This window comes from Halictus rubicundus, chromosome 6 (genome assembly GCF_050948215.1).
Source record: "Halictus rubicundus isolate RS-2024b chromosome 6, iyHalRubi1_principal, whole genome shotgun sequence".
Classification (NCBI taxonomy): domain Eukaryota; kingdom Metazoa; phylum Arthropoda; class Insecta; order Hymenoptera; family Halictidae; genus Halictus; species Halictus rubicundus.
In genome coordinates, this window is record NC_135154.1 from 14,644,162 (window position 1) to 14,668,911 (window position 24,750).

The 24,750-nt window shown below is 40.4% G+C and overlaps 2 protein-coding genes across 7 annotated transcripts; one reads left to right on the forward strand and one right to left on the reverse strand.

Annotated features, from left to right (window-relative positions):
• Positions 1-23,172, forward strand: Atl (atlastin GTPase). 6 transcript variants are annotated; one of them, XM_076788987.1, is made up of 8 exons: positions 4-216; positions 13,815-13,895; positions 17,473-17,726; positions 17,840-18,619; positions 18,706-18,927; positions 19,063-19,277; positions 19,364-19,430; positions 19,508-20,911. In XM_076788987.1, the coding sequence occupies exons 1-8, from the start codon at positions 162-164 to the stop codon at positions 19,682-19,684; spliced, it is 1,851 nt and encodes a 616-aa protein (XP_076645102.1). In that variant the 5' UTR covers positions 4-161; the 3' UTR covers positions 19,685-20,911. The 6 variants fall into 6 exon arrangements, with proteins under 6 accessions (XP_076645105.1, XP_076645102.1, XP_076645099.1 ...); XM_076788984.1 differs by lacking the exon at positions 4-216 and adding an exon at positions 11,721-12,128; XM_076788988.1 differs by lacking the exons at positions 4-216; positions 19,508-20,911 and adding exons at positions 11,726-12,128; positions 23,099-23,172.
• Positions 22,378-24,739, reverse strand: LOC143354724 (tetratricopeptide repeat protein 9C). The gene is made up of 2 exons (XM_076788994.1): positions 24,604-24,739; positions 22,378-24,520 (listed from the first exon to the last, which is right to left on the reverse strand). The coding sequence occupies exon 2, from the start codon at positions 24,496-24,498 to the stop codon at positions 23,629-23,631; it is 870 nt and encodes a 289-aa protein (XP_076645109.1). The 5' UTR covers positions 24,499-24,520; positions 24,604-24,739; the 3' UTR covers positions 22,378-23,628.
• Positions 24,740-24,750: the final 11 nt, after the last annotated feature.

The following is a 24,750-nucleotide window of genomic DNA, read 5'->3' on the forward strand; positions in this document are numbered from 1 at the left end:
TTATTCGTTGCATTTCCATTCAATTAACGTTTCGCCGTCGAGCATATCGCCGTGATTGTCGCTGGGTAAGAGCAGGTACGAGTCTCCCGAGCGACGAGTTTTAACCTACGTAGTGAAACAGTTGCACGCAGTTACGGAAGTGGCGTCATTCGTATCCCAATATGGCGGACAGTGAAAATCGTAAACATAGTGGTGACTACGGGAGCTCGTATGTGGGTAAGTGCTGTTCAGATTTCTTAATATTCCATGGCGGTACAGGCCGTGGAAAGCGCGAGGAACGACAGTGATATCAAAAAACCGCGTACGATAATTGTGGGAACGTGTTCTGGACCGGGAGTGCCATCTGTAACCCCCATACCGTTATGCATTGTACTTTTTTGACATTTTGTCCACGGTCTCTGGCGAATATTCGAGCCCGTGCACCGTCGAACATTAGCGTTCTTCGTTGGCACGATTTTATTCGAACCACGTGGTGACTCGACAGCAGCTAGAACGGAAATATAGTTTGCGAGGGAATGTTGCCAGGTGTACTTCGGCGACACCGTCGTTGAGAAATCCTCTGTCTCGGTCGAGATTCCCGACTCGAGATCGCCTACTGGTTCGGGACTGACGTTATGACTCTGTAATTGCCTCCCAGCAAGGTATATATGCACGATTGGAGTGCAAAGATTAGTGAAACTGCCGTGTAACGTTCGTGATTGTTGAGGTTATAACACGGTCGCGAACAGTTTTTATCAGTGACGCGGGACTTTTTTTCATTTCTTACTGCAGTGACATGATAATTTATAAATAGCGTAATGGTCTGTTGTGCATTCGTAATTATGTGCAGTAACACGATATTCTGTCAAAGGAGGATGACGTAGCCTCGAAGCATGGCACGTAAGTGCTGCCGCGCGCGATCGACTCTCGAACTCGAACCAGAAAAACGAGGGAAATTTGAATTCCGTCGAGCGACGACGTGATTGTCCTTGTTTCTTATTACTCAGCATGATTAATAATCATGCCAGCGGTTACGGCTGTCGACAACAAACTGATGCTTGTGCCACTGTCTCCTCTACGCTAGCACGCTCGAAACAATTGTTATGTAATCAACGGAGAAATTGAATTACGCGCGGATATACGAATCAGAATGAATTTAAACTATTTAACGCGATCGTGATCGGCATTTATTACAGCAATAGTCTTCATGGTGATAATGTAGCCTCTTGTAAAATGTGAAATAAGACATTGTTACAGACAAGTTACAACTTCTCACTGAAGTTGCACAGTTGATCGATTTTCTTCGTGCGATTTATAGAATCGTGATCGTCGCACATATGCCAGGCTGGCAACGAGCGCGTCCAAGAATTCGAAAATATTTTGTATAGTGTTTCATGGTATCGTGAACGATTTGATTGAATATTTGTAGTTCGTTTCGCGACAAACTGTTGATTGTTTCATAGAGGTTATGGTGTTAGGAGTTTTAACGGGATTACGAAGTTATTGATTGAGAACCGTTCCCGTCGATGCTAAAAAGATGAAGGAAACAAGATTGGCGAAATTACCTTCGCAACAGGTGCATTGTAACGGAGGTTCTCAATCACAATAGACACGGAAATACTTGAGCTATTGCTTGTGCGAGAGAAAGTAACTATGGAAAAATCGTCTATTCATTGGGGAAACATGCTAACGCTAACAAAAATAGAGAACCAACAGTTGATATTCCGGGTACATTAATATTAGACTGCGGTCTTTATGATCGAGGACGCTTACACCAAAATTTATGAATCATTGACGGAAGCGTGGGAAGGGCCTCGAACATAAATTTGCGTAATTATAAACGCGTCAGAGGTACGAATAAAAATTTTATAATAGTACAAAAATACATAGGTGAGAATATCCTGGTATGGCCACAACTATCGCAACCTGATCAAAATTCACCGGCACCGATTAAAAATTTCAGTATTTACAGGCACACCGAAGGTACAGATCGCGACTCGATAATCGATACCGTACGAACGTGCGGGTATTCAGTTCGTATCAGCAATTGTGTCACGTCAAAAGTTCCAGCGATTTTAAGCCGTTTGTATCGCGAACCGCGAATCCATGGAAATCGGGCTTGTTTTTATTTGGAATCATTCGAAACCGGACTAATTTCCACGGGACATCGTATTTTGAAAATAAGCGGCTTTACAGCGTCGGAACATTGAGGGTGACCGGGCACGTTCTGTCCCGGCCAAAATTGTTATTCATCACGCAGTTTTCAGTCGGCACGTAAGACAATGAATCGGCAAAGGCATCCGCGATACGTATATCCCAGGCGAAGTTATAACATTATTCCGCGTTAAATGAAACTCGCCGACAATGAAACAGGTGGGAAAGGCAGGCACCGGGTTTCAAAGCGATTCGAAACGCGGCCCGCTATAGAGCGCCGAGCGTGATATTTGGGATTGGAAATGAGACCCGCATATTGGCATACCTATTCAATTCGACGCAGCGCGCGTGTTTCATTGAATACCATCGATAGGTTTACGTGCAACGAGTCCAATGAAAACGAGTCGTCTCGTTTACCCGATAGTTCGCGGTTCTCCTTTCCGCCGACGGAAATAATAATCAGCAATAAATTTCCAAAGCTCCGCCGTACGCATGAATTAGTCGGCAGCTCTCTGCGTGGTATAATTACCGTATTCGGGCTGAAAAGATACTTAACGTGCCCTATAACGTTATTAAGAAACGAAACCTATGTAACTCCTATATCTTGCAACTAATCCAGACCATTTTCGAAATCGGATCCTGTTGTCGATATTTAAACGTTAGAGAACATTTTTTCTACACTAACATGGAGGTCAATGAAGATCTCGAAACTTCATTCAAAATCCTACTAATAATCTCTCTTTTTCTTTTTTAAAGCGTGGAACCTGTTTATTTGATACATCCGAGCGACCGGGTAACGAAAGAAAGTATCGAAGAACAATAACGAGATTGTAGAAAGCAGCCGGCCCGGTGTTGCTAACAATATTCGCTGAATTTCCTATTCAAGCTGTCTAAATTAAATACCGCGTCGTTCCCGAAGTTGAAGCGAGAGAGGGGGGAAGAAAAAAAAAAGCGTCGAATCCAAAGTTTCCACTGGGGAAGATAATTGGAAAAAGAGGTCCGATGTAATGAATGATCAAACTTTCGAAATTGGCTTCTGCTCCCTGGTATTATTTCCTTAAGAAGTTCTGACAAATTATTGATCCCTTCCACTCGATATAAATGAAGCTCCTGCGGGAATAAAATTACAAAGAATAAATGGATCGAGCGGGTTGGTTAAGGTTACCGCGGAATGATCATTAAAAATGGGGGCGGTAGAGTAATGAACGACTTTCGAACTTTTTCCGTGATTTCTCTGACAGATTTCAAGAATTTATCTACTCTTGCCCCGCGTGATCCGATCAAAATTCTCTCTCGTGAACCGAAAGTAGAGAAACACACAGACCCACGCACACACGCGCGCGCCTGCGTAGGTATATGCAGCGACTAGACTCAAAGTTTCGATGATAATTGGGAAAAGACGCAAGGCGCGGTGTAGTGAATGGGAACTATGTCAATTGCCAACAAGGACTTCGCAAATCCCTCTGTAGCAATCCAATAAGATTAATGCCAAGAGTTTCTCCTCTGGAGTGTACCAATACACGGTGGGGCACACGCGCACGCATGCACACGGACATGGTACACGTGTTCCACATAGCGATAGACCCGTCCAATTCGCTTCATCGGCCGCTCCCGTATTTCCGTGCCTCGTTAATTAAACTCGCATTATTCAGTCAGATGAGTTCGAAGACAATCGACGGGCGCGCGCACCGTTAATTGCGTCCCGTCTGAAAACACGGGGTTCCCTCTTGTTTCTTCGACGGGGACGGTCCACGGTCAACGATCAAGGGGCCAGAGCACCTGGGGGTTGGGGAGAGGGGTCACAGTTTACCTCCACGGGATTGCAACCATATACTCTATAAAAAGAATTTTATGTGACCGCCGATAACGACGTCCAGCGTCCAACGTTTCGAACAGGCGTCGTAAAATAAAAGCACGCCCGTTGTACGCCGAGCGAAAGACACCGTGATGCGTTCATACATGCGTTTAAACCCTCGCAATCTTGCCGCCCCCTGCGTCGAACGGCTGCGTTTTTCTTGCGAACACGCTGCCGGGTTCCGTGGAGATCGCTTAGGCTCAGTCTGCGATGGAATAGGACGTTACTCAAGTGTAGTGTGCCATTTATTAGGCTATCTCGTTTGGAAGTTTCAAACGCCGTCTGGAAGACTTTTCTTTATTTGCACAAGTTCATTTGTCATTGGTCTACCTGCTTCTAAATTGGAAGATTCGTGTTGATAAAAAGTTCAGATAATTTTCAGTCAAATATGTGACACGTATTTTATTTTTAGTCGTAAGATTGTTCTGCGGTGAAAACAACCCTAGACGATAAGGATGGAAAACGCATATTTCGTGATTTTATTTTGTTAGTTATTATTATTAGCTGTGTTGCTTGGATTTTTTATTTGTTCTAGTTTGTAACACAATTTTATATTTTCTGTTGACGTTTTTACTGCTCAGGGCATCTTTGTAAATTTTTTAGAATTTATAAACGAATTAAAGTTCGAGGAGAGCGAAGAATGAGAATCTTGTTGAACGTTCTTCGCGGAATGAACTTGAGAACCCTAAATGGGTAAATAAGTGTCCAATTACCCGCTTAGTCGAGTCAATTGATTAAATTCCTTGAAGAAATTCTTAAACACCGATTCAACTAGCTAAGTACATTAGGTCGGCGAGGATAGAGTATTTCTTTTTTATTCACACTGAAATTTAGGCTACGTCTATGTCCATTTATATGGCCATTAGTTTCTAGCTGAAAAGTTTCAACACTACGATTGCATAAAGTTGACAGTTTTTATAACTCGGTACAGAATGTCTCTGTTTTATAACGAATACTGCCATTAGATTTTAGCGTAGGTATATATGGATTAAATTTTTGTCACGCGATTTGTTACACAACGGTTCACGTCGATCGCGTTCTCTTTGTCTGTTTGCATAAATTCAAAGAAAGGCTTCCTAGCTGCGATTTCCTATCCATTCGATGATTTAAACGTCTGCGCAACCGTCGAATGATTACTTCAGTACGCATGAATACAATTTTTCTTTTCTCTTTAACTTCTTTCTAATTCTGATTTCTCGAGTGTACAAAAATCTAAAGCAGAAATGTCTGTTATTGAATTTTCCCACTATTTGGCGCTAAAAACTTCGGGAACACCGTATATATTACAACATGCGACTTAACGTTAAATTTACGAAACTAAATTACGGATCTAAATGTTTTAATTTACGATTATTGAAATGAAGATGCATTTGTGAGGAGTTATTCAACAGATTTATTTCTTTGAGCGCATATTACAACAAAAATCGCTAAAAATTTAAGCAAGTACATTCGTGTTATTTTTATAAAATAATGTAAAATAGTCGCTTTTAGCGCTCCGTAAACCTAGTGTTAAATAATCCGTACGCGCGATGTATACATGATTGCTGATAGCAATCAGATGTATTCTATAACGAATATCATACATGAATATCACGTGCATTCTCAAGTGTACAAGTTGCTTTAGTCTGGATCCCACGTGAAGTGTGCGCAACAACGAACGTTCACGATGAACGACACGTATGTTCTTCAACACGCTACGATGCATAATGACTGTTTTTTGCACCGCCTAACCTCGTTGACTTGTAATTCAAACAATCGCCGAGGAAGAAGTAGTCATTCAATATACATATTATTTCCTTTTTCTCCTCGCGTTACAATTGCAGGCATTCAATGCGTGCATTGGGACAGATAGAAAGATTGACACCTTACCTACGTAGCTTTCTACCCTGAGTGACCATTTGAAGAGAAAAGCGGAAATTCGATACTGCTAATTATCTACCTTTCACTTTACTTTCTTGAGTATTGAACGTTTGTACGCTCTTTTACACGTTCTTTAGTGCCCGTTGAAAAAAACTGCGCCTTTCTACTTCGATAATGAACTTACGAGTATTAGTGCGAGCCATATGGATCATAATTATTAGCACTTAAAATCCTTTCTTCGGGGTACATCATGTTCTACTAAATATGATAAAAATTTCGAAGTCAATTAAATTCCGTGGTGAATAGAAATTATCCGTCCATTAATAATACAGAAAACTTTCGTAGAAAGTATTCAACGTTAATTTTTTGTGCAGCTGACACCATTCTAAACACAGACCATGACGATTGATTCTTACTTCAAATAATCGGCAATGTACATACAAAAACATGTGGAACTTCAACAAGTACAATTTACAAGGTCGTCAATTGAACATATGAACCTTCTTTTCCACTCGACATTTTTTACAACATCTTAAATTCAAGAAATTAAAGAAATGCACACTGTTTAGATACATCTGGAAAGTGGAAACGTGATTTCCATGATCATCCTTTGGTGAAACTAGACTGGGGGTGTTCGTGCAAACGAGAAGGCTCCTGCATCAATCGCAAAAATGTAAATTAACCAGAAACACCCCTTTCGTTTCTTTTAAATTATACTAACGTCCTTATTGTTCCGTGTTTCAACAATTCGCTTCGAACATGAACGTCTAAATTCCGCAACGATAAGCATTGTTATCTCCAATCCTTCGAACTAAACCTGATTAATAATCAAATGATTTTTCTCACGAAACATTCCTCGCGTAGGAATTGGATCACGCGAGATTCGAGGTCGTCGATCCGAGCGTGTAAGAGCAGGGAGCGCAGAAAATCGAGTCGAGCCGAGCGGAGCCCCGTTCGGCCAATCCGAAAAGCCCCAACGGGCTCTCTAAATCGCGTGTGTAGCATTCTCGTAACGTTTCGTTAGCCACGTTATTCCGGTAGCCTTCTCCCGTTCGTCTTTTCCGCGAATGTTGCCGATTTACGAGCGCACACTCGCGGCCGGAGGAGCGCGAAACGAAAGCCGTGGATTTCAGATCGGTACAGTTAGCGGCCGTTGTAAAACCGTCGAGTTAACGATCGGGGCCGCGACCTGCCGCATAACGACGTGCTTTCCCCTAGATATCTGTTTAAGGCGGTCTCTCCATCTAAAACCAGAAACGTCCTATCACCCTCTGCGTCGTCAAAAAATCGAATCGTCCGATTCGCAAACATTCCCAGGCAACGTTTCGTTTTTGGCGAGAATTACAAGTTCCCGAGATATTTGCAGGAAACTTTCTTCCTACACTGAATTTCTTACACTAAATTGTTAGAACGTAAGACAGAGCTGTTCAGCGTCTGCCCGTGCGGGCAGCGATTTTCTTGCCCTGGGCGTACACAGATCGGCGGGCCCGAAGCCACGCCCCTGCGGGCAAGGCTGCATGTATTTGTCATACACATTGTCACAGTAGCCAGATACGGCTGTGCCACGGCCTATCCCCACTCCGTTAAGTCCTTGCCCGTAGCTTTGCCCGCAGCTGTGCCCACGGGCACGTTGAGCAGCTCTGATTGAAGGTATTCATCTGGTGTTCAAATGTGGACAAGACTTTAACCGCACTGGCTGGTGTTGGCTCGTTAACAGACTAACGCAGGCCCCCTACATTCTCCTGTGGCAAATATTCCAGGACGAGCGAGGTTTATATTGGGAAAAAAGGGTAGCCTCAGGGACAACCATGATCGGGCAAGAAACCGGTCAACTCGCCAAGGGTAACGGGACAAGGTGGACTAAAGAAATGCGGAGAGGTCGCTGTTCGGCTGTTGGGATTGTTATGCCTCCTTCGGGCAGCTACACTATCGTTAATTTCGTTTATTGTTGTTATCTCCTACTCAGGATTATTTATATTTCTGCAGGGAGTAACCGCGATATGCCCGAAGTTTATGCGGCGCGACGAGCACCGTTCAATTACCAGTTCTGCAACAGCCCCGGGCTCCGATACTCTGCAGCGTTGTCATAAGATCCTCCAGGTTCTCGCGCCTCTTCAGAACGCGGCCAACAATGCTGCGAAGAAATCGGTCGCCAATGCGACCGAGAACTTTTCCACTGACCGAACGGAATCGCTTCCGCGAGCAGCGGATCGTGAATGGCAGAAATGTTAACGACGCTGTAAGCTGGCTGTTGCATGAACGTTTCTTCTGCTGGATCGTCGAACGCAGTGATGCAGTGAAAGCTAATCCTTCGCTATTGCTCATGGTTGCTTCCGCGGGATTTAAAGGATGCTATAACTATTTTATTCAATCGCGACCTTGGTTTTTAAAGATCATTTTATGGTTGAAGAATTCGTGGTTCAGCTAAGTCGTTCTAGTATGTCTCGAATTTACTGTAACTTTTTTTGTGAAGGAAAAAGTTAGCTCAAATGAACTCAAGAATCAGCTTTCAAGGAAATGCGACATTTTGGGACACCCTGTATAATAGCTGAAGGTGTCCTTCACTTGTATCCTTCACAACATGGTTTCTCATAGGTGATAGAGATAAATGTTGTGCTTTTGTGTACATTTATACGCATCCTTTAGTCTATTTAAATGACATTTAGAATGACTGCAGTACTCGATTTAAAGCTGAAATACGTGACGCAAGCTGAATATCTTTACCCACTTCAAGGCCAACTGCTTTGCTATTAGTCAGGAAATTCATCGTAAGTTTAGACGCTATTTTGAAAGATAGCTGTTGAAATATGTTTGTGGTTAGTACAACTTTTTAAAATATTAACTTCTGCTGGTAACGTCTGTTAGTCTTCAAGACAATCGCCGGACTTGGTTTTCAGAAATGGATTCAAACATTTTTGCACGTAAAAATTGTAACAAATAAGTTCTTTAACTCTTCGACAGAGTGATGTATGTCGTTTTATTGATTTTATTGTAGCAATTGATCCTCAATCCTCGGAAGTTCGCGCTTAAAAATATAAATTTATATCTTATCATTGAACGATTAGAAATTCATGATTGTGTAGACAGCCACGAGGTTGTAAGGAACTCATCGTTGACATTGATTTTACTAAACTTTTATAAACATATAGGAAAAAATTAAATTCTTTTTTTTTAAATGAATGTACTTTTATACATTAAAATGAGCAACACTAACAATGCTCTGCAACATCTTTTATGATAAATAAAATCTGTGGAGAGTCAACATTCTGGGACACCCTTGCCACAGTCGTCGGCTAATGAATTTCGTCTTGGTGACTTTTAGGAAACCTTTCGCGCCGACTATCTTCCTACATGTCCAACTAAATTAAGATCGAACCATGTCTTGTGTCAACGTGCATGAACGAAATTGACGTCAGATCGTCTTACGTATACGCGGCGAAAGAGGTAAACAGCGTTCGCAAGTCGAGCAAAGTCGAGGAATGAATTGTTTCAGAGTGGTTTTTTCCCATTTCGTCTACGTATAATCCGGTTCTAGCCCTGAGGGTGCCGTTAGGGTAAAGTCTACGTTTCCACGTGTGAAAACATATTTAACTCGTCATTGTCTGTTTTCCTACGGCCATAATTCCTTTGTTCGCGGCTCTTGGCTAGAACGTTAAATATTAGCGGAGGATGTGTATATCGGGTAAACGGCCACGTAATCGCTGGACGCTGTTTATACTCTATTTATAAAAATTCTGTCCCGCTCAATAATCTCTGGCATTTAAATTTTTGTTTACCGTGACGTCATCAATCGTGTCGTTTCGCACACGCAGCGTTACGAAACTCGAACGATAAAAGATAAATGTGCAGGTTCGATGATGGATGCTAGAGAAATTTGAGGGAAATCATTATCTCTTCGTTCGTGCTTCTCTCGATAACCACCGGTTTATTATTATCTGCTCCACGCCCATCTCGTGTGGCATAATTCGATAGATCGGTTTCGTTTATCGTCTCGTTATGCAATTTTCTGATTACGGAACACGGAGAGAAAGAGATTCGAAAGTGGCAATCGCTGCCACCGTTTCCTTGTGTTCTTGATTCGATACGCTGCTGCGCTTAGCCGAGTGCAGTGCGAAACTCAAACAGACCGGCCGTGTGCATGAGTTTTCGGGTGCCTGACCAAATTGAAGCAAAAATAAACAGATCCGGTTAAAAATAGACCCTACCCGACTGTAAAATTCTGCATACGACGCAAACTGACGTGACGCCGCCGTTCACCAGCCAGCCAGTAATATCCGTTCGAAGGATCATTGCCAACTATCAAGCTCTTCGAACTTTCCGATTTACCGAGGTTAAGAATTTACACCGCTCTCGATGGTTTATTTCCTCGATTTATACTCCTCGCCGCCGACAGCGGAACAATAAATATCAATCAGAAAGTTGAGTAACATTTCGCAACTGCCCATTGTATCGACTCGAGTAAACAGAATGCTCTTTCACTGAAAGCAATAATGTTGAAACGAGTAGAGTAAGATTAGAGTGGTTAAAAATTTATACCGGGACTGCGGATAGTAAATAATTAATAGAATTCTGAATAATTCGTAGTCGTTGCAGGTGAAACTTTAATCTCGGAGAAAGGAGACAAAGAAACGAAGAAAAGGAATGAGACTGTCTGTGGTCAGACATAGCTCAAGAAACTATACATGAAACTACAATATTATGAATAATAATTAGACTGCGGATTTCATGCATTTATGAGAAAAACGAGTAGATAAAATTTAAATGGAATAACACAAATTTGAGGATGACGGTATATTATTATCAACTCTGGAACATTTTTAAAAGAAGAGTGATGTTTCTGTTTGGCTCCTATTTCTTACAATCGATGAAAAAGATTTCTATCTTGCATAAAGATGCACACATGAGTTTCCGAAACAGCTCTGCAACATTGATTTTTCCATATTTTTATGATAAAAATGTTAAGGACAGAGTTGTAGGATCAAAACTAATTTTTCTCTACAGAGCTCAAAGTGTCCTTGGGAAAGAGAAAATAAATTTTAATAAAGAAACCATGTCGCTTTAGTAGAATTCCAATAAATTCTCTGCGTTCAGAGCCATTGGGACGTCTGCACATTCAAATTAACCTTTCGAGGAGCACTGACACATATTCGTGCTGTGTAACTTGACATTTATACTCAATGACCACGCATCTGGACGCGACTATCTTCACGCATATTCAATTTATTCTCCATTCTTCTTTGTCTTGCCCGACAGACGGGTTCGTTTGAAAAATGTTCTCCAAAATGATTCCCAAGTGATCTAATATTTGCCAAGATTCTGCTCGCCTGTTTTAATCATTCCACTAACATACCTTTTTTAGGTGTTTCTTAATAAAAATTTTGTACAAAAATCGATAGAATTTTTATTTTATCAATCTCATTTTAATGAATTAGAACTTACCTGTGAATATTGAAACACGCGAAAACTTTTTACATTGACTTTGACACGAACTTATTTGACCGATTTGCATTTATCAACCGTTTGACTACAGAAGTCATTATACTATCAATAAATGTCGATCACAATGACTGCATTCTAAATGTTAGGAACGTCTCTATGCTGCATGTTCTCTACTCCTGACTCCGCAAATGTCCCGGCGCGGGTTCCCGTTGTCCGATGGCCTCCAAATTCGGCACAGATCATTTTCTCACCAAGTGCTGAAATTTAGGGCGAGTAAGACCAGAAAAAGTCGAGAAATAAGGGGCACCCTAGCGTCGGTGCTAAAAGAGAGCCAGCGGTCAAAGGTGGCGAGGGTGTCGCGATACAAGGTGACACCCCGCAACGGTGTCAACCGGGCTTCACCGGTATTTGTTGATTGCGGGATGCTGCCAACTCGCGAGCTCTCCGCCGCCTAACCGCGTCCCATCGGCTGGCTACCACCACCAGGATATTTCTAGTCGGCTCCGCGGCGACTTGCTAGTTGATCGTGTGTGCGCGCGGAGCGTCGTTTGCGCGTGCCGATTCGATCCGAGCGGACTCTCCGGGACGAGTTTTGTCCCCTTGTGCTCCGTCGTGTTTCTCCCGGTCGGGAGAGTCTCGCGCGCGTTCCCTTTTCGAGCTTGTCTCCTCCTGTGACGGATGTGAGTGACCGCGATGAGCGAGAGGAGAAAGATACCGCCGAGCCGGAGACGGGCCGAGGAACCGGCAGCAACCAGGTCAAGGGAGCCGATCAAGCCCCCGAGGACCAGGAACCAGCCGATCCGCGCGAATGAGACCGTCAGCCAGCGGAACGCGAACCGTGGTGCGCTCCTCGAATACACCTAGTGATAGGCATGATCGCTCAAGTTCGCGGTCAGGCACGCCTCATCATTACGTTCGATTGCCTCTGGAGGTTAGCTTAGCTACCGCATCGATCCGAACTCGATCTTCAGCTGTGATGCAACCTGATGAGCTCACTAGGTCGAGGACAGCTTGGATCTCAATCTTGACTCCAGCATCTCCGTATCCCAGGTCCCTTATGTCGATCAGAACGTGATCTTGTGGCTCTGTTTCAGTGGTCGAGGACCCTCTTGTAGGCAACCGTGACGCAGAATCTCTGGCCCCAGGGTTCGGTCCAGGTCCTATGTCGATCAAAACGTGGTCTTGCGGTTCTTGTTCAGTGGCCGATGAAAATTTAGATATCGACCTTCGTTTAAACGTCTCTGTACCCCAGGTCCTAGCCCAGGACCTTCTAGACCTCCTAGTAGGGACTGTTCGCTAAGGTCGTTTCCAAATATTTCGTCGATTGGCTTATTACCAGAACGCGGCGTAATGGAGTTGTTGGTCTAAACGCGGCCCCTAAAATACAACTGTGACGCAGGATCGCTTAAATGCCGAGTAGAGTACGGGTTCAATAGAATCCGGGGGTTTGATCGTGATGAGAATTGGCGTGCTACCAGAAATTTGGGAACGAGTTTTCGGGAGCTCGGAGCACGCTGGTGAAACGATATGATGGCTTAAGTACGAGATAAAGTACTGTTGAAACTCGTATAGGGAACTGGCTTATTACCAGAAACCCCGAATAGTAACCCCCATTGCATAATATTATTCCGTTTACGGATCTCTTCGTGTCTCGATTACTGTGATAAAATCTTGTGCGCCGGTGTCCAGCGATGATTCCCGTTCCCAGTAGACTGGGATCTTCTTTGAAGGTTGTTATTGCTGTCTACGGTCTCTGTCTTCGAGAATACAATTTAGAGTCCATTCTTCTATTTGTCTGTCACAGTTTTCACTAAAAAATATTTTATCATTTGAATGGCTATCATTTAAGGCTACCGTTGTCAAATGGATAGGTGTCTCGTCTTCTTTCTCAAACGGTGAACAACATACTGATCAAATCTTTTCATCGCAAAGTTGACACTGTATCGTTCACCAATCTCAGTGATTCAAGAATTGGAAATGATCCACTTATCCGCGCGATCGGTTTACGTAAACGCTTTTCGACTACGACAACGTTGCGACAATTGAAATGTCCTACAGTCGGAGAACACGTTTGCGAATAGAGGGTTACTGGATAAACAATTCAAGGAATTGACTATTCATTTGTCGTATCATCGCTTCGTGACTTTACAATAATTCACAAACTTCCACGAACCGTCGTTGAATATTAAATTTATTCACTTCGTCGAGCAGGTCTTCAAACATCCTAGATCAACAAAAACCACTGTCGGACAGTGTGCGTTTACATGGGTGCCCTTCTACCGCCCGGTTTTTGTCGCGATAACGACGACTCGATCGGCAAGATTCGTTGGAATTTCAAGTCGTATTTTATCTCGAGTTCATGCTGCACGAAATTAATGAGAGCAGTCGATTCGATCGCGCGAGGGTCTCATTTCGACGAACCTAAGAGCGATGCACGCGGGGAACGCGCGCGAGCGATGCATGCAACCGAAATAGATAAATGGAGAACAGGTGGAACTAAATGTGCGCTCGCAAAATTTGCTTTCAGCCGAGAAAGTTGCGATGACGACCTTAGACGAGAACGTGAACCGTGTGCCACGGGTGTGTACAACAAACGAACCAGTAGCGGGTGAGTGTCTCTTCTGTCTCTAATTTTTTCCCCGTTTTCGTATTCTCACTCAGCGTTTTTATGCCCTTTGATCTTGACTGGCGCTTTATACTTGTTTTTTTTTTCAAAGAATTAAGCCCTGTTTAACCCTTCGCGGCACTATCTCCGCGAGAATTGGACATTTTTGATGTTCCATTTCAGTCGGTCCACGTGCTGTTCCGTGGAACACTTTCTGTTCAACATTTAAAAATTCCATAGACCACGAAAAAATAATTTTCTAGTGTAACGCTAATTTAGGAATACCGTACCAGGCACATACATGGAGAACAAACAAACTGGCGATTGTATGTATACATAATATATCTACGCAATTGCATTTATTATAACTAGTTTAGCAAACACCGCGTGGACTGTTTGGCCCTCTCACGGATTACCATGAAGGAAAAACCGATTACATAAAATACAAACACGTCATACATCGAAACCTCGTACCTCGAAAAAACAAATCGTTCTACATACAAGAACACGCTCGATTTTAGTTTGAAAACACTTACATGTACAAGCGTCACACTTTTCTCTCGTTCTCTACCATTTGCAAGGAACCAAAGTCCAAGCACGTGTATAGCATTTGAATTACGCTCGCGTCTGGCCGTGAAAATAACAGATAACCCGTAGTCGTCGCAACCTCTGCAACCTCTTCGAAAAAAGTGTAGCTAATTACATAGTTGCTAAACCTTCCGGGCACATTCAATTCCTGCGAGTCGAATCCTCAAACATCGCCATTTTCGTAAAGATCCGCACGGAAGTGAACGCTGTCGACGGCGTTCTGATTAAATTCTCAGAGTAATTAATAATTCCTTCACGATATTGGGCGAGGTCGTGCACAGTGTTTTCAGCTTTCACGGGCACAGCTCGGCGCGGCCAATGGGATCGCTGCGCCGCGTGTTTCCCTTCTTTCGGACTCGGTCGGTTGGCTTTTCGGTTAATTAAATTCTCGTATTTTGTTTTTATTCGTGTAGCAGCGGGTCGGCGCCCGAGCCGGCCTCCCCGTTCCAAACGAGAAATTCGACGCCCTCTATTTACGAGTTTAATGCGGTAATGATTCGTGTAAATGGGAGATTGCAAGGTAGCTGCCGCCGCGGCGCCGATGGTGCAGCGATGGCAGCAGACGGCGTGTATTTTGCAGACGGGCGACGGTGTCGAGGAGAGTAAAAGGAGAAGACGGAAGCGAAGAGAGGAGGCAGAATTAGTGTTCGCGCGAGTATAATTGGCCGTTCGCTTGCAATAAGTAATCGCTCGGGGGCTCCTTCGTGACGCACTACGTCACGTGAGATTGGAACGCTCCGGCTCGTTTCAGCTCTCCTTGCAGTTGACGCTGGAACTGACTCGATCTACGCTTCGTCTTCAATGAGATGCTGTGTAATACCCTCCGCAGCGTACCCCGGAATTGCGCACTACAGTAACGTTTCCATATACGTGAAAGAAATGAAAGGAAACGGCGCGCAAAGATGAGACGGGGCCCAAAAGCACGATTTCCAGGAAGTGTGACATGTCACGGGATTAAGACATTTCTGCCAACATATTCGTCGCATTTTTCTCGTTAAAATCAGCCCAAACACGATATCATTCGCACCATATTTGTTTGTTTTATTGGCGATTCTGTAGAACCTCCACTATCCGAACCGATGCAGTTGTTGACAATTCAACCTTTCTGACAAGGCCACGAAGTAACGTATGCAGATCATAACGCATCTGCCGACGATTATTTGATAGATCCTTCCAATTTTTTAATACCTCCTTCTGCAGCAATTTCAATTTCCATCGTGACCCACTAAGCCGGCCTTAATAACGTTGCGGTTACAATTTTAAAAAACAGATTTGTTAAACTTCCTTTCGGCACAGTTGCATTGCTGATAATCCTATTAATAGGCTCCCGGTAGATAAAGTGTTAATGAAGCTGTGAAAGAATTTTTAAAAGAACCGTAGATCTTGCAAAAATATTACATACATATTTTTTCGCAGTCATCGTTCTCAAAGTTTGAAAACCACTGCAAATGGAGATGACAAAGAATACTTGGAATGTCATGCTACCTCGCTTTGCTCTCCGTTCCTCGCAAGCCTAACTCGACGTACGCACGCAACAACGAAAGCCATTGTACCGCAAAAAATCCTGCGAATGCCTCGAATGCCTGTAGCGTTGTTCGTGTAAACGGCGATGTGCACGTGACCTCTACTAGCAATTCAATTCACGCGCAATTATATGTGCGTACGCGCATTATAAAAACAGATCGAAAGTGAATCGTGAGAGATCCCCACATAGTTTATCATCGAACGGTATTCGCGCGCCGTGGAGACTGTACTTGAAATGGAAAGTGCAGGAAGCCCTTGAAACCCACATTTGTTCAGTAATTATGTATGTTCTTCCACCCGTGCCGCCGCTATCACTATATCTACATGATGATTCGCTTGACACTAATTAATTTCACGTTGCTCGTAAATTCCATGCGATAGGAAGAAATATGTTAACGAGGGTAAAAATATTTTTGAAGAAGTATACATATTTTACAGAAGAATTTTTAATGAATTGTTCGGTATAGAAATTGAATTCGTAAAGCAATAGACTGTCTGGAATAGTATAATTACTCCTTTTGAGATAGCATGTAAAAGGCAGTTGCTTAGCTTCTTTGAGATGCAGAGTTTCATTTACACTCGTCATTTATTTATTCTTTTATGTCTCTATATTCTCAGACTATCTGAATGGCTCTTCCACTCAAAGACATGTTTTCAACCGATAAACAGTTATCAATGATCGATTAGAGGGTTTCTTATCGTTCATTGTTTGAACATGGTTGCTTATATTAAAAGCATCTATCTACTTTTCGGGAACTTTGATTTCTTTCAATTTTCCTCGAAGAGTAGAATAACTCTCGCGTCGCGCAAGCTCGTAGCAGACTAGCGTGTTCCGAGCACCTCGTATTGTTTAAACGAACCTTGAGCAGACGAGGAGGACGTGTTTTGGCAGCGGTTTAAATCCTGTAGCTTTACCAGTTGCTCGGTCTCGCGTGTCACAGGTCAGCGCGTTACACACATAAGCGGTAGCAGTTAGTCTAGCGTTGTTTGTTTTCGTTCAGCGTGCAATAAATTGTACCGTCACACGTAAGTCCGTGTGACCTTCTAGGTAAGACCTTGCAACGCCGTGCTTTCTTTGCCCCTTTGCAAACTGTTCTCAGAGATCTCGAATCAAAGATAAAAGAAGTTTGATTTCAAATTCTAATGAACGCCTGCACGATGCTGCTGAAACGAATATGAGTTTCCACGTAGTTAATCCTTGCGGAACCGTTCGGGGTAACGTTACCTTAATCTGGCATTAAATCTTACACCGAATGCTTTCGGGTGATTGACATCTGCGCCACGTGACATTGTTAATTTGTAGATGTCCGTGGTAAACAACGCGATTAAGAGCTCTCGGGTTTGTTTCCGGGTCAGAACGGTTCGCAGGGGTTAACGACTGTCGCCAGTACGACGATATCTTTTTGCCCGACTCGTTAGCATGTGTAACCGTATCAGAATACTTGACTAATCGTGTGAACCTCCTTAGACTACGCAGGCTGGGAGGAGAGAATAGAACGGCTACAGAAAGAAAGCGAAAGCATATCGAACCCGGCTAGACCAGTACAGATCGTACTGGCTCATCCAGATCACACGTTCGAGTTGAACGAGGAAGCCTTGACAGAGATCCTTCTTCAGGATGACATCAAAGACAGAAGCGTCGTTGTTGTCTCTGTGGCGGGAGCCTTCAGGAAAGGCAAGAGTTTCCTGCTGGACTTCTTCCTGCGATACATGAACTGTAAGGTATGAAACTGTTGTCTGAACCTCTTCTAAGAGGATTTTCTTGATCACAGACCTAGGATACTATACTGGCCATTTCAAATCCCGTGGAACTAATAAATTAATCAATGCGACAGTACGACAACAACAATGAAACGGACTCCTGGCTGGGCAAGGATGACGAGCCCCTCAGCGGCTTCTCATGGAAAGGAGGCTCGGAGAGGGACACAACGGGGATATTGATGTGGTCGAAAGTTTTTCTCGGCACATTGCCAACCGGTGAAAAAGTGGCGATCATATTAATGGATACTCAAGGTGCTTTCGACAGCCAGTCCACGGTCAGGGATTGCGCGACCGTGTTCGCGTTGAGCACGATGGTGTCGTCCGTGCAGATCTACAATCTGTCGCAAAACATCCAGGAGGATGATCTTCAGCATTTGCAACTGTTCACCGAGTACGGCCGGCTCGCGTTGGAGAAATCCGGTCGCACGCCGTTCCAGAAGCTGCAATTCCTCGTCAGAGACTGGAGCTACCCTTACGAGGCGAATTACGGTGCCGAGGGTGGGAACACGATCCTGCGACGCAGGCTCGAGGTCTCGGACAAACAACACACGGAGCTGCAGAGCCTGAGAAAGCACATCAAGTCCTGCTTCTCGGACATATCCTGCTTCCTGATGCCGCACCCGGGCCTCAACATCGCCACGAACCCGAAGTTCGACGGGAGACTGTCCGAGATCCAGCCGGACTTCAAGGAACAGCTCAAGGAGCTGATACCTATGATATTAGCGCCGGAGAAATTAGTCACGAAGAAGATTAACGGCCAGGTCGTGAAGGCGAAGGATCTGCTGGAGTACTTCAAGAGTTACATGAAGATTTATAAAGGAGACGAACTCCCGGAACCCAAAAGTATGTTGGTGGTAAGTTTTTGTTCTTAATTGATCGTGTCGTGATCTCGTTGCTTTCGAATCGAGGATCGTTCACACGTTTGTGCTCCAAATTTTAGGCTACGGCAGAAGCGAACAACCTGACCGCGGTCGCGGAGGCTAAGGAGCTCTATGTTAAATCGATGGAAGACGTTTGTGGCGGGAAGAAACCGTTCTTGGGAACCGCACACTTGGAATCTGAACATTTACGTTGCGTCGATAAAGCGCTCTACGTGTTCCAAAACAAGAGGAAAATGGGAGGCGATGAGTTTAGTCAGACGTACATGGAAAAGTTGAAGAAGGTGAGATAGACGGATAGTGGTATTAATGTGTAAAATCTGAATTGGATGAGGTCCAATTCAAATTTGAAATGAGGCCCTTTGACATTTCGGTATTATTTATGTATAGATTTGTACAATTTCTTTCTCTCTCTCTAGGACATGGAAGACGCTTTCATTCAGTTCAAGTTGCACAATGAAAGCAAAAACATTTTCAAAGCAGCCCGCACACCCGGAGTGTTTTGCGCGATCGCTGCCACAATGTACTTCTTATCCGGAATATTTGGTTTTACTGGTTTATACCCTATAGCAAATATTTTCAATTTTGCTCTTGGTCTTTGTATAATAACGCTTATTTTATGGACGTATATAAGGTACAGAGTCGCATTTAACTTAATAAATAGTTCCGTTTTTGTGGTTGTTGCATTACAAATAGTTTTTATTGTTTATTTTTGTGCAGGTACAGTGGAAATTTCAGATCGTTTGGTACGACATTAGATGATGTGGCAAATATCTTGTGGTATAATGTAAGTAATGTGTTTTTCATTCTTTATATAGAAATTTAGGAAATTCCAAGATCTTTATAGGATTACTTTTATTATAGTACGTGCGCGTGTATGTATATGTGGGGAACAATGCATTAATAAAGAATGCCTGTAAAGACACTATGGACGCGAAAGCAACTAACCTTGTCTTATATTTCATATGCAGAATTTTCGCAAAAGCCAAGAATATTTTCCCAGCTTTCATTTATGTAAAGCGTCCAACCAATAAGAAATAATTGTAGCCCTAACTACAAACACCTTAATCTACTAAGTATATTTTCGTTCTGAGATGTTGCATTCTAATGTTACTAATAAATATTATAGGGAATAATGTTATTATTTCACTTCTATCTATAACTATACAAATCTAACTTGTACAAAGTCTAGCAGTAAAAAAGTAGTATCTTTATAATGTATATGTTGTATATATCAAAACACTTTTAAGTTTTTTTTACGTACGAAAGATTTATGAATATTTTTTATAGCTTTAGTGTTTAGAACTTACACGTAAAGAATTTTCTTGTTTTGTATTTTAAAAAGAAATCTATGTATCTGCGATGTTATATTTGTTGTAAAAGAAAGTTCTCCATTTTATGGCAATCTTGTACGCAACATGAATTGACACCAAAATGTAAATAATTCATACATGGTGAAATATTTAAAATGGACCACTTAAATAGCTCCTTCGCTTTCAGCGATTCTAATGAAATAAATGGAAAATACCTTCCTCGAAAACAAAATTACATGGCTATAAAGTCCTCTTGAGGACTGTGCAATCTGCAATTGTAACACTGGCATTACTCTACCTAAAATCTGTTTGATCCCTCTTAATTTCTTCTAGCACGAATGTGTTTTTGTTTCTGTCACTAAAAATGAATGAGTTATTGGGGTGACCTGTTTTAAATGCCTCGCCTTATATAACCAATACTAATCATTTTATCACGTCTCCTAATTCATTCCTACCATTTTTTTATTTCTACAGGTTGGGATTATAAGTACTCTATTTGCACTTATTCTACTCATCACTGCTGTATTGGAATTTTTAAAATATCTGTTTAATTTTGTTTTACCCATGTATACACATACAAATGAGTCTTTTTCCAAAATGGAAGATGCACTAGATAAAAAATGCCCTCTCTCTTCCGAGCATTTATGTTTTGTTTATAATATATCTAACAGCTGGTTAAAAACTCTAAATACAACAAATGTTTATGATTTCTTTAATAGTCTGCATATGAAAAATATTTATAGTTTTTTTGACAATCTGCATGTTAACAAGATCTATGATTTCTTGAACAAACTTTACGAATCGTATTACGTGCAATTGAACTTTTTCTGATTTAACAGTATTCATATTTATTGGTTACTCAATAGTTACATACATTCCACTATTTTTGGTACCATACATTCCAATTATGTGATTTTGATCTTCGATATTGTTTATTTTACGTCTCTCCTTTTTTTTTTTAAATTTTTTTGTCTTCTTTAATTTTGATAATAAATTGAATGCTAACAGGAGCGAGTATTCAAAAGGTATGATAATTGCTTATAGTAAATAGAGAAATAACTGTAATTTTCACTTTCTGCAGAACTCAAATATCAAGAAGAACTGTTATGCATTCTGTCTCTAATAATTCATGTTCCGTTAAACTCCGAAAAGCAATAAGATCACCTTTCTAACTGAACATTACAGTTTTCACATCCTTTTCTCATATTGTGTAACGCATATAAGATTAACAAGAATTACGATAATTTATTTGTGTATTATTAATTCTTGAAGGTTGTTATATGAATTGATATTAATGTTATAAAAAAATATTTTTATTTCTCCTCAGTTCATGAAACCATTCTACCAACAATGTGTGGAGCGGTCAGTTTCGGTAGCAGTGGCACATGCTACTGAAATGGCAACAAACACAACAATGAATGCCACCATCACTGCCAATGGCAAGCATAAGCTAGCGTAACATTCATTCCCTTCTTCATACCTCAGTTTTTTCGAGTCCATTGAACCGTGCATCAGTGTATCAAAATCCAGTAAGTGGCATTGCAAAATTTCATTTCAATCATACGATACGAGGCCATAAACGCAGCTCCTTGTTCCCTACGTCACATCAAGAGACACTTCGTTAATTGTATTAATCCCGAAACATCTGTGAACGTATGTACAGTGTATTTTTATTAAATTAATATATTTAAATTATTGCAAAATGATATTATAGTGCGAATAAAATCTATTTGGGTTGTTAATCTTTATAATTGATTACAATTGTTTCTTTTATATTGAAATATGCATGTACTACAAAGAAAAAAAAGCAATGTAAGAGAAAAACACGTACTTCAAATAACAATGTAAGAGAAAAACACGTACTTCAAATAGCAATGTAAGAGAAATACACGTACTTAAAATAACAATGTAAGAGAAATACAAGTATTTAAAATAATGTTTTAAATGATTAAAATGTTTACGTGCATTTAAAGGTCACAAAAAACGATCGTATTCAAATATTTTTCAAAAGACGAAATTGAATAACACGCACTTTGTACATTTTTGCATTGCCCTAATTACAATCTAACGTAGCTAAATTATACACAATATAGCAAAAAATTATGTCTGTGCCAGATTTATTTATTGTATCGAATCATTTTTTTAATAAAAAAAAATGTAAATATTTCACAGTGTTTTCCACATTTAACGAATTCTAAATTCACAGTAGATGTAATAATGATATTATTAATCGTACACATATGCCATGTAGATTATTACGTTTTTGTTTAACACATAAATAAATGGCAACACTCTAATGGATTTACCACTTTGTTCACATTTTGTGAACTAAAAGTTACATAGAATATCAGATATTTCCATTGTTTTTCAAATTTGACTCGCAGTCCAAAATTTTTTATCGTTAATTATTTTTCTCCGAATATATATATGTGTTATTGATATTTTAGACATAGTTTAAACATCATTGATATTAATTTAACATTTTCATAAGTGCCAAATAGAATACAAAATTTACAAGCAATATTTCTGAAATATATCATTGGTTTTTAGTAAAGAAAAAGGTTTAAAAATATATTGGAGTTTATCTTGCCAAAGAAATATTGATGTAAATATTATACATACTTATCACTCTATACTAAACAATAATTATTGAGCAAGCAATGTACAATTGTACCTAACATTCATTTTTAAGTACATGTTACACGTCACTATGATTGTTAATTATAGCCTTGTTTAGAAACTTGTTATATATGAACCTGTTTTTGTATGACATAAAGGGTGGTTTTATATTTTAAGGATTATAATGTTAATATGGGAGTAACATGATTTTATGGTGGCGGTTTAAGAGGAAGAACATTATTCATCAAGTATTTCTCAACATTTTAATGGTCACTTTTACTGTGATATAAAAGAAATGTCAGTTTTGTTTTGTTATATTTTAGTTGAAAAAATCACCCTAACGAAGAAGATTTAAAATTGAATAAAAATATATCATGGTAAAGGTGTCATTACAGACATTTAAAACCAATTTACCCTGAGCCATATAGTAATTTTAATTAATCCCTGATACTTTTATATCCTATTTAAGCATAGAAACTGCAAAAATGTATTACAATTAACTAATTTTATAATGTAATTGCAGCTGGGAGAAAGAAGATAATTTACTTTCTGCATGCGCATTGTAGCTCCTAATAAATTCCGTGACAATGTAAAACACGTATATCTGTCATCATTTACAATATAATCGTAACTTTGTAGTATTACATGGAAGGACAAAATTTTATGAAAACCGTACATATAATTATCAAAGCATTTTATTGAAAAATTATAGCCTCACTTGCAATAAAAAAAACTGCATCGCATCTTTACAACGAGCTCTACCGACAAATAATGTAATTTAATTATTTAATACAAATGTTTCTATATTTGTCATGTACACAACAAGTACTTTAAGCACGCTTTTGTAATAACAATATTATAATGGAAATAATGATACAGATAAACATAGTTTTAAAACTGCATATTGCAACAGATTTTCTTAGCTGTAATTTCTAATCGTAGTGTATAAATTATTGTGGATAAAAAATAAATACATATTTTTCTATTTACAAAATACAAATATTGTTTATTCCTGTCCTTCTTTGCATCAGATACATATAATAGCATTATTCTTTAGCCTTTAAACATTCTTTTCATCATATCTTCAAACTTTTTATTTGCCTCTTGCAATTGGGCATTATAAATGGCCAATTGTTCTTTTACAGCACGGTTGTTTGGCTCCAATGAAACTGCATTTTCTAAGTCAGCAACAGCCTTTTCCACATCTTTTAAATTTCCGTACGCTACTCCTCTTCTATACAAAGCCTTAATATTGTTATTTTCTTGGCTCAGAATTTTAGTACATAAGGAAATTGTGTGTTCGTAATTTTTCCGATTTAAGTGACATTCGGCCATATTATTGTACAATACTAATCTTAGATTATTAATGTCGTTTTCCAATGATTTTTCCAGTTCTAAATCAGATATTGGCTCCAGTGTTATGAGTATTTTGCAAGCTTTGCTAAATTTGTGGAATGCATCTATTATCCTATGTTCTTTAAATAAATGTACACCAGTTTCTTTGTATTTTAATGCTATTGAGTACTTTATTTGTGGAGTCCATACCCAAATGGGCTCATGCCATAGAATGTCAAGTAATGTTACTTCAAACTTTATAACTAAAGGCTGATCAACATCTTCAACTATGTCTAGAGTAACTTCTCTTTTCTCGCCGATGTTCATCATTTGAATCACTCGTTCGATTTGACGATCTATTTCGCAATTTGCTTCGCCAATATATAGCGATTTGTCGCATATGCCATCTAAAATAACCGAATTATATTTTTCTCCTAAATCCTCTATAGCTGTATTGGCAACCTGTATGTTTTCGATGAAAACACTGTAATTCGCGCGTTCCGTTGCTTTCTTAGAATACTGGTAACCAGGCTTTATCACGTTTGTTGTCACTTTTTTATCCGCTGATATCCACGTTTTAAACACCATATCGAATTTTAAACAATTACACCTGCATAAAGTAATAAGATAAATTAATGTCATTCAGTAACAGTTTAGTCAATGTGAAAATCTGTATCGTTCATATTTTCTTACTTTTTAAACAAATAACTACTGATACACTTTTAGTTGATCTGAAAACAGTATTCTAAAAAGTATAAACAATGATGTTTTCTTGTATTCTCACATAACCTTCAATATCCGCAGCGAATACAGTATTCCCTCCTTAACGTCGTGCTTTTG

Coding starts and splice junctions, on each gene's coding strand:
- LOC143354724 (XM_076788994.1), bottom strand. CDS start 24,498: ATGGTGTTTAAAACGTGGATATCAGCGGATAAAAAAGTGACAACAAAC.
- Atl (XM_076788984.1), top strand. CDS start 11,981: ATGAGCGAGAGGAGAAAGATACCGCCGAGCCGGAGACGGGCCGAGGAA. Junction 19,278..19,363: donor ATTTTATGGACGTATATAAG/GTACAGAGTCGC, acceptor ATTTTTGTGCAG/GTACAGTGGAAATTTCAGAT. Junction 19,431..19,507: donor CAAATATCTTGTGGTATAAT/GTAAGTAATGTG, acceptor CTTTTATTATAG/TACGTGCGCGTGTATGTATA.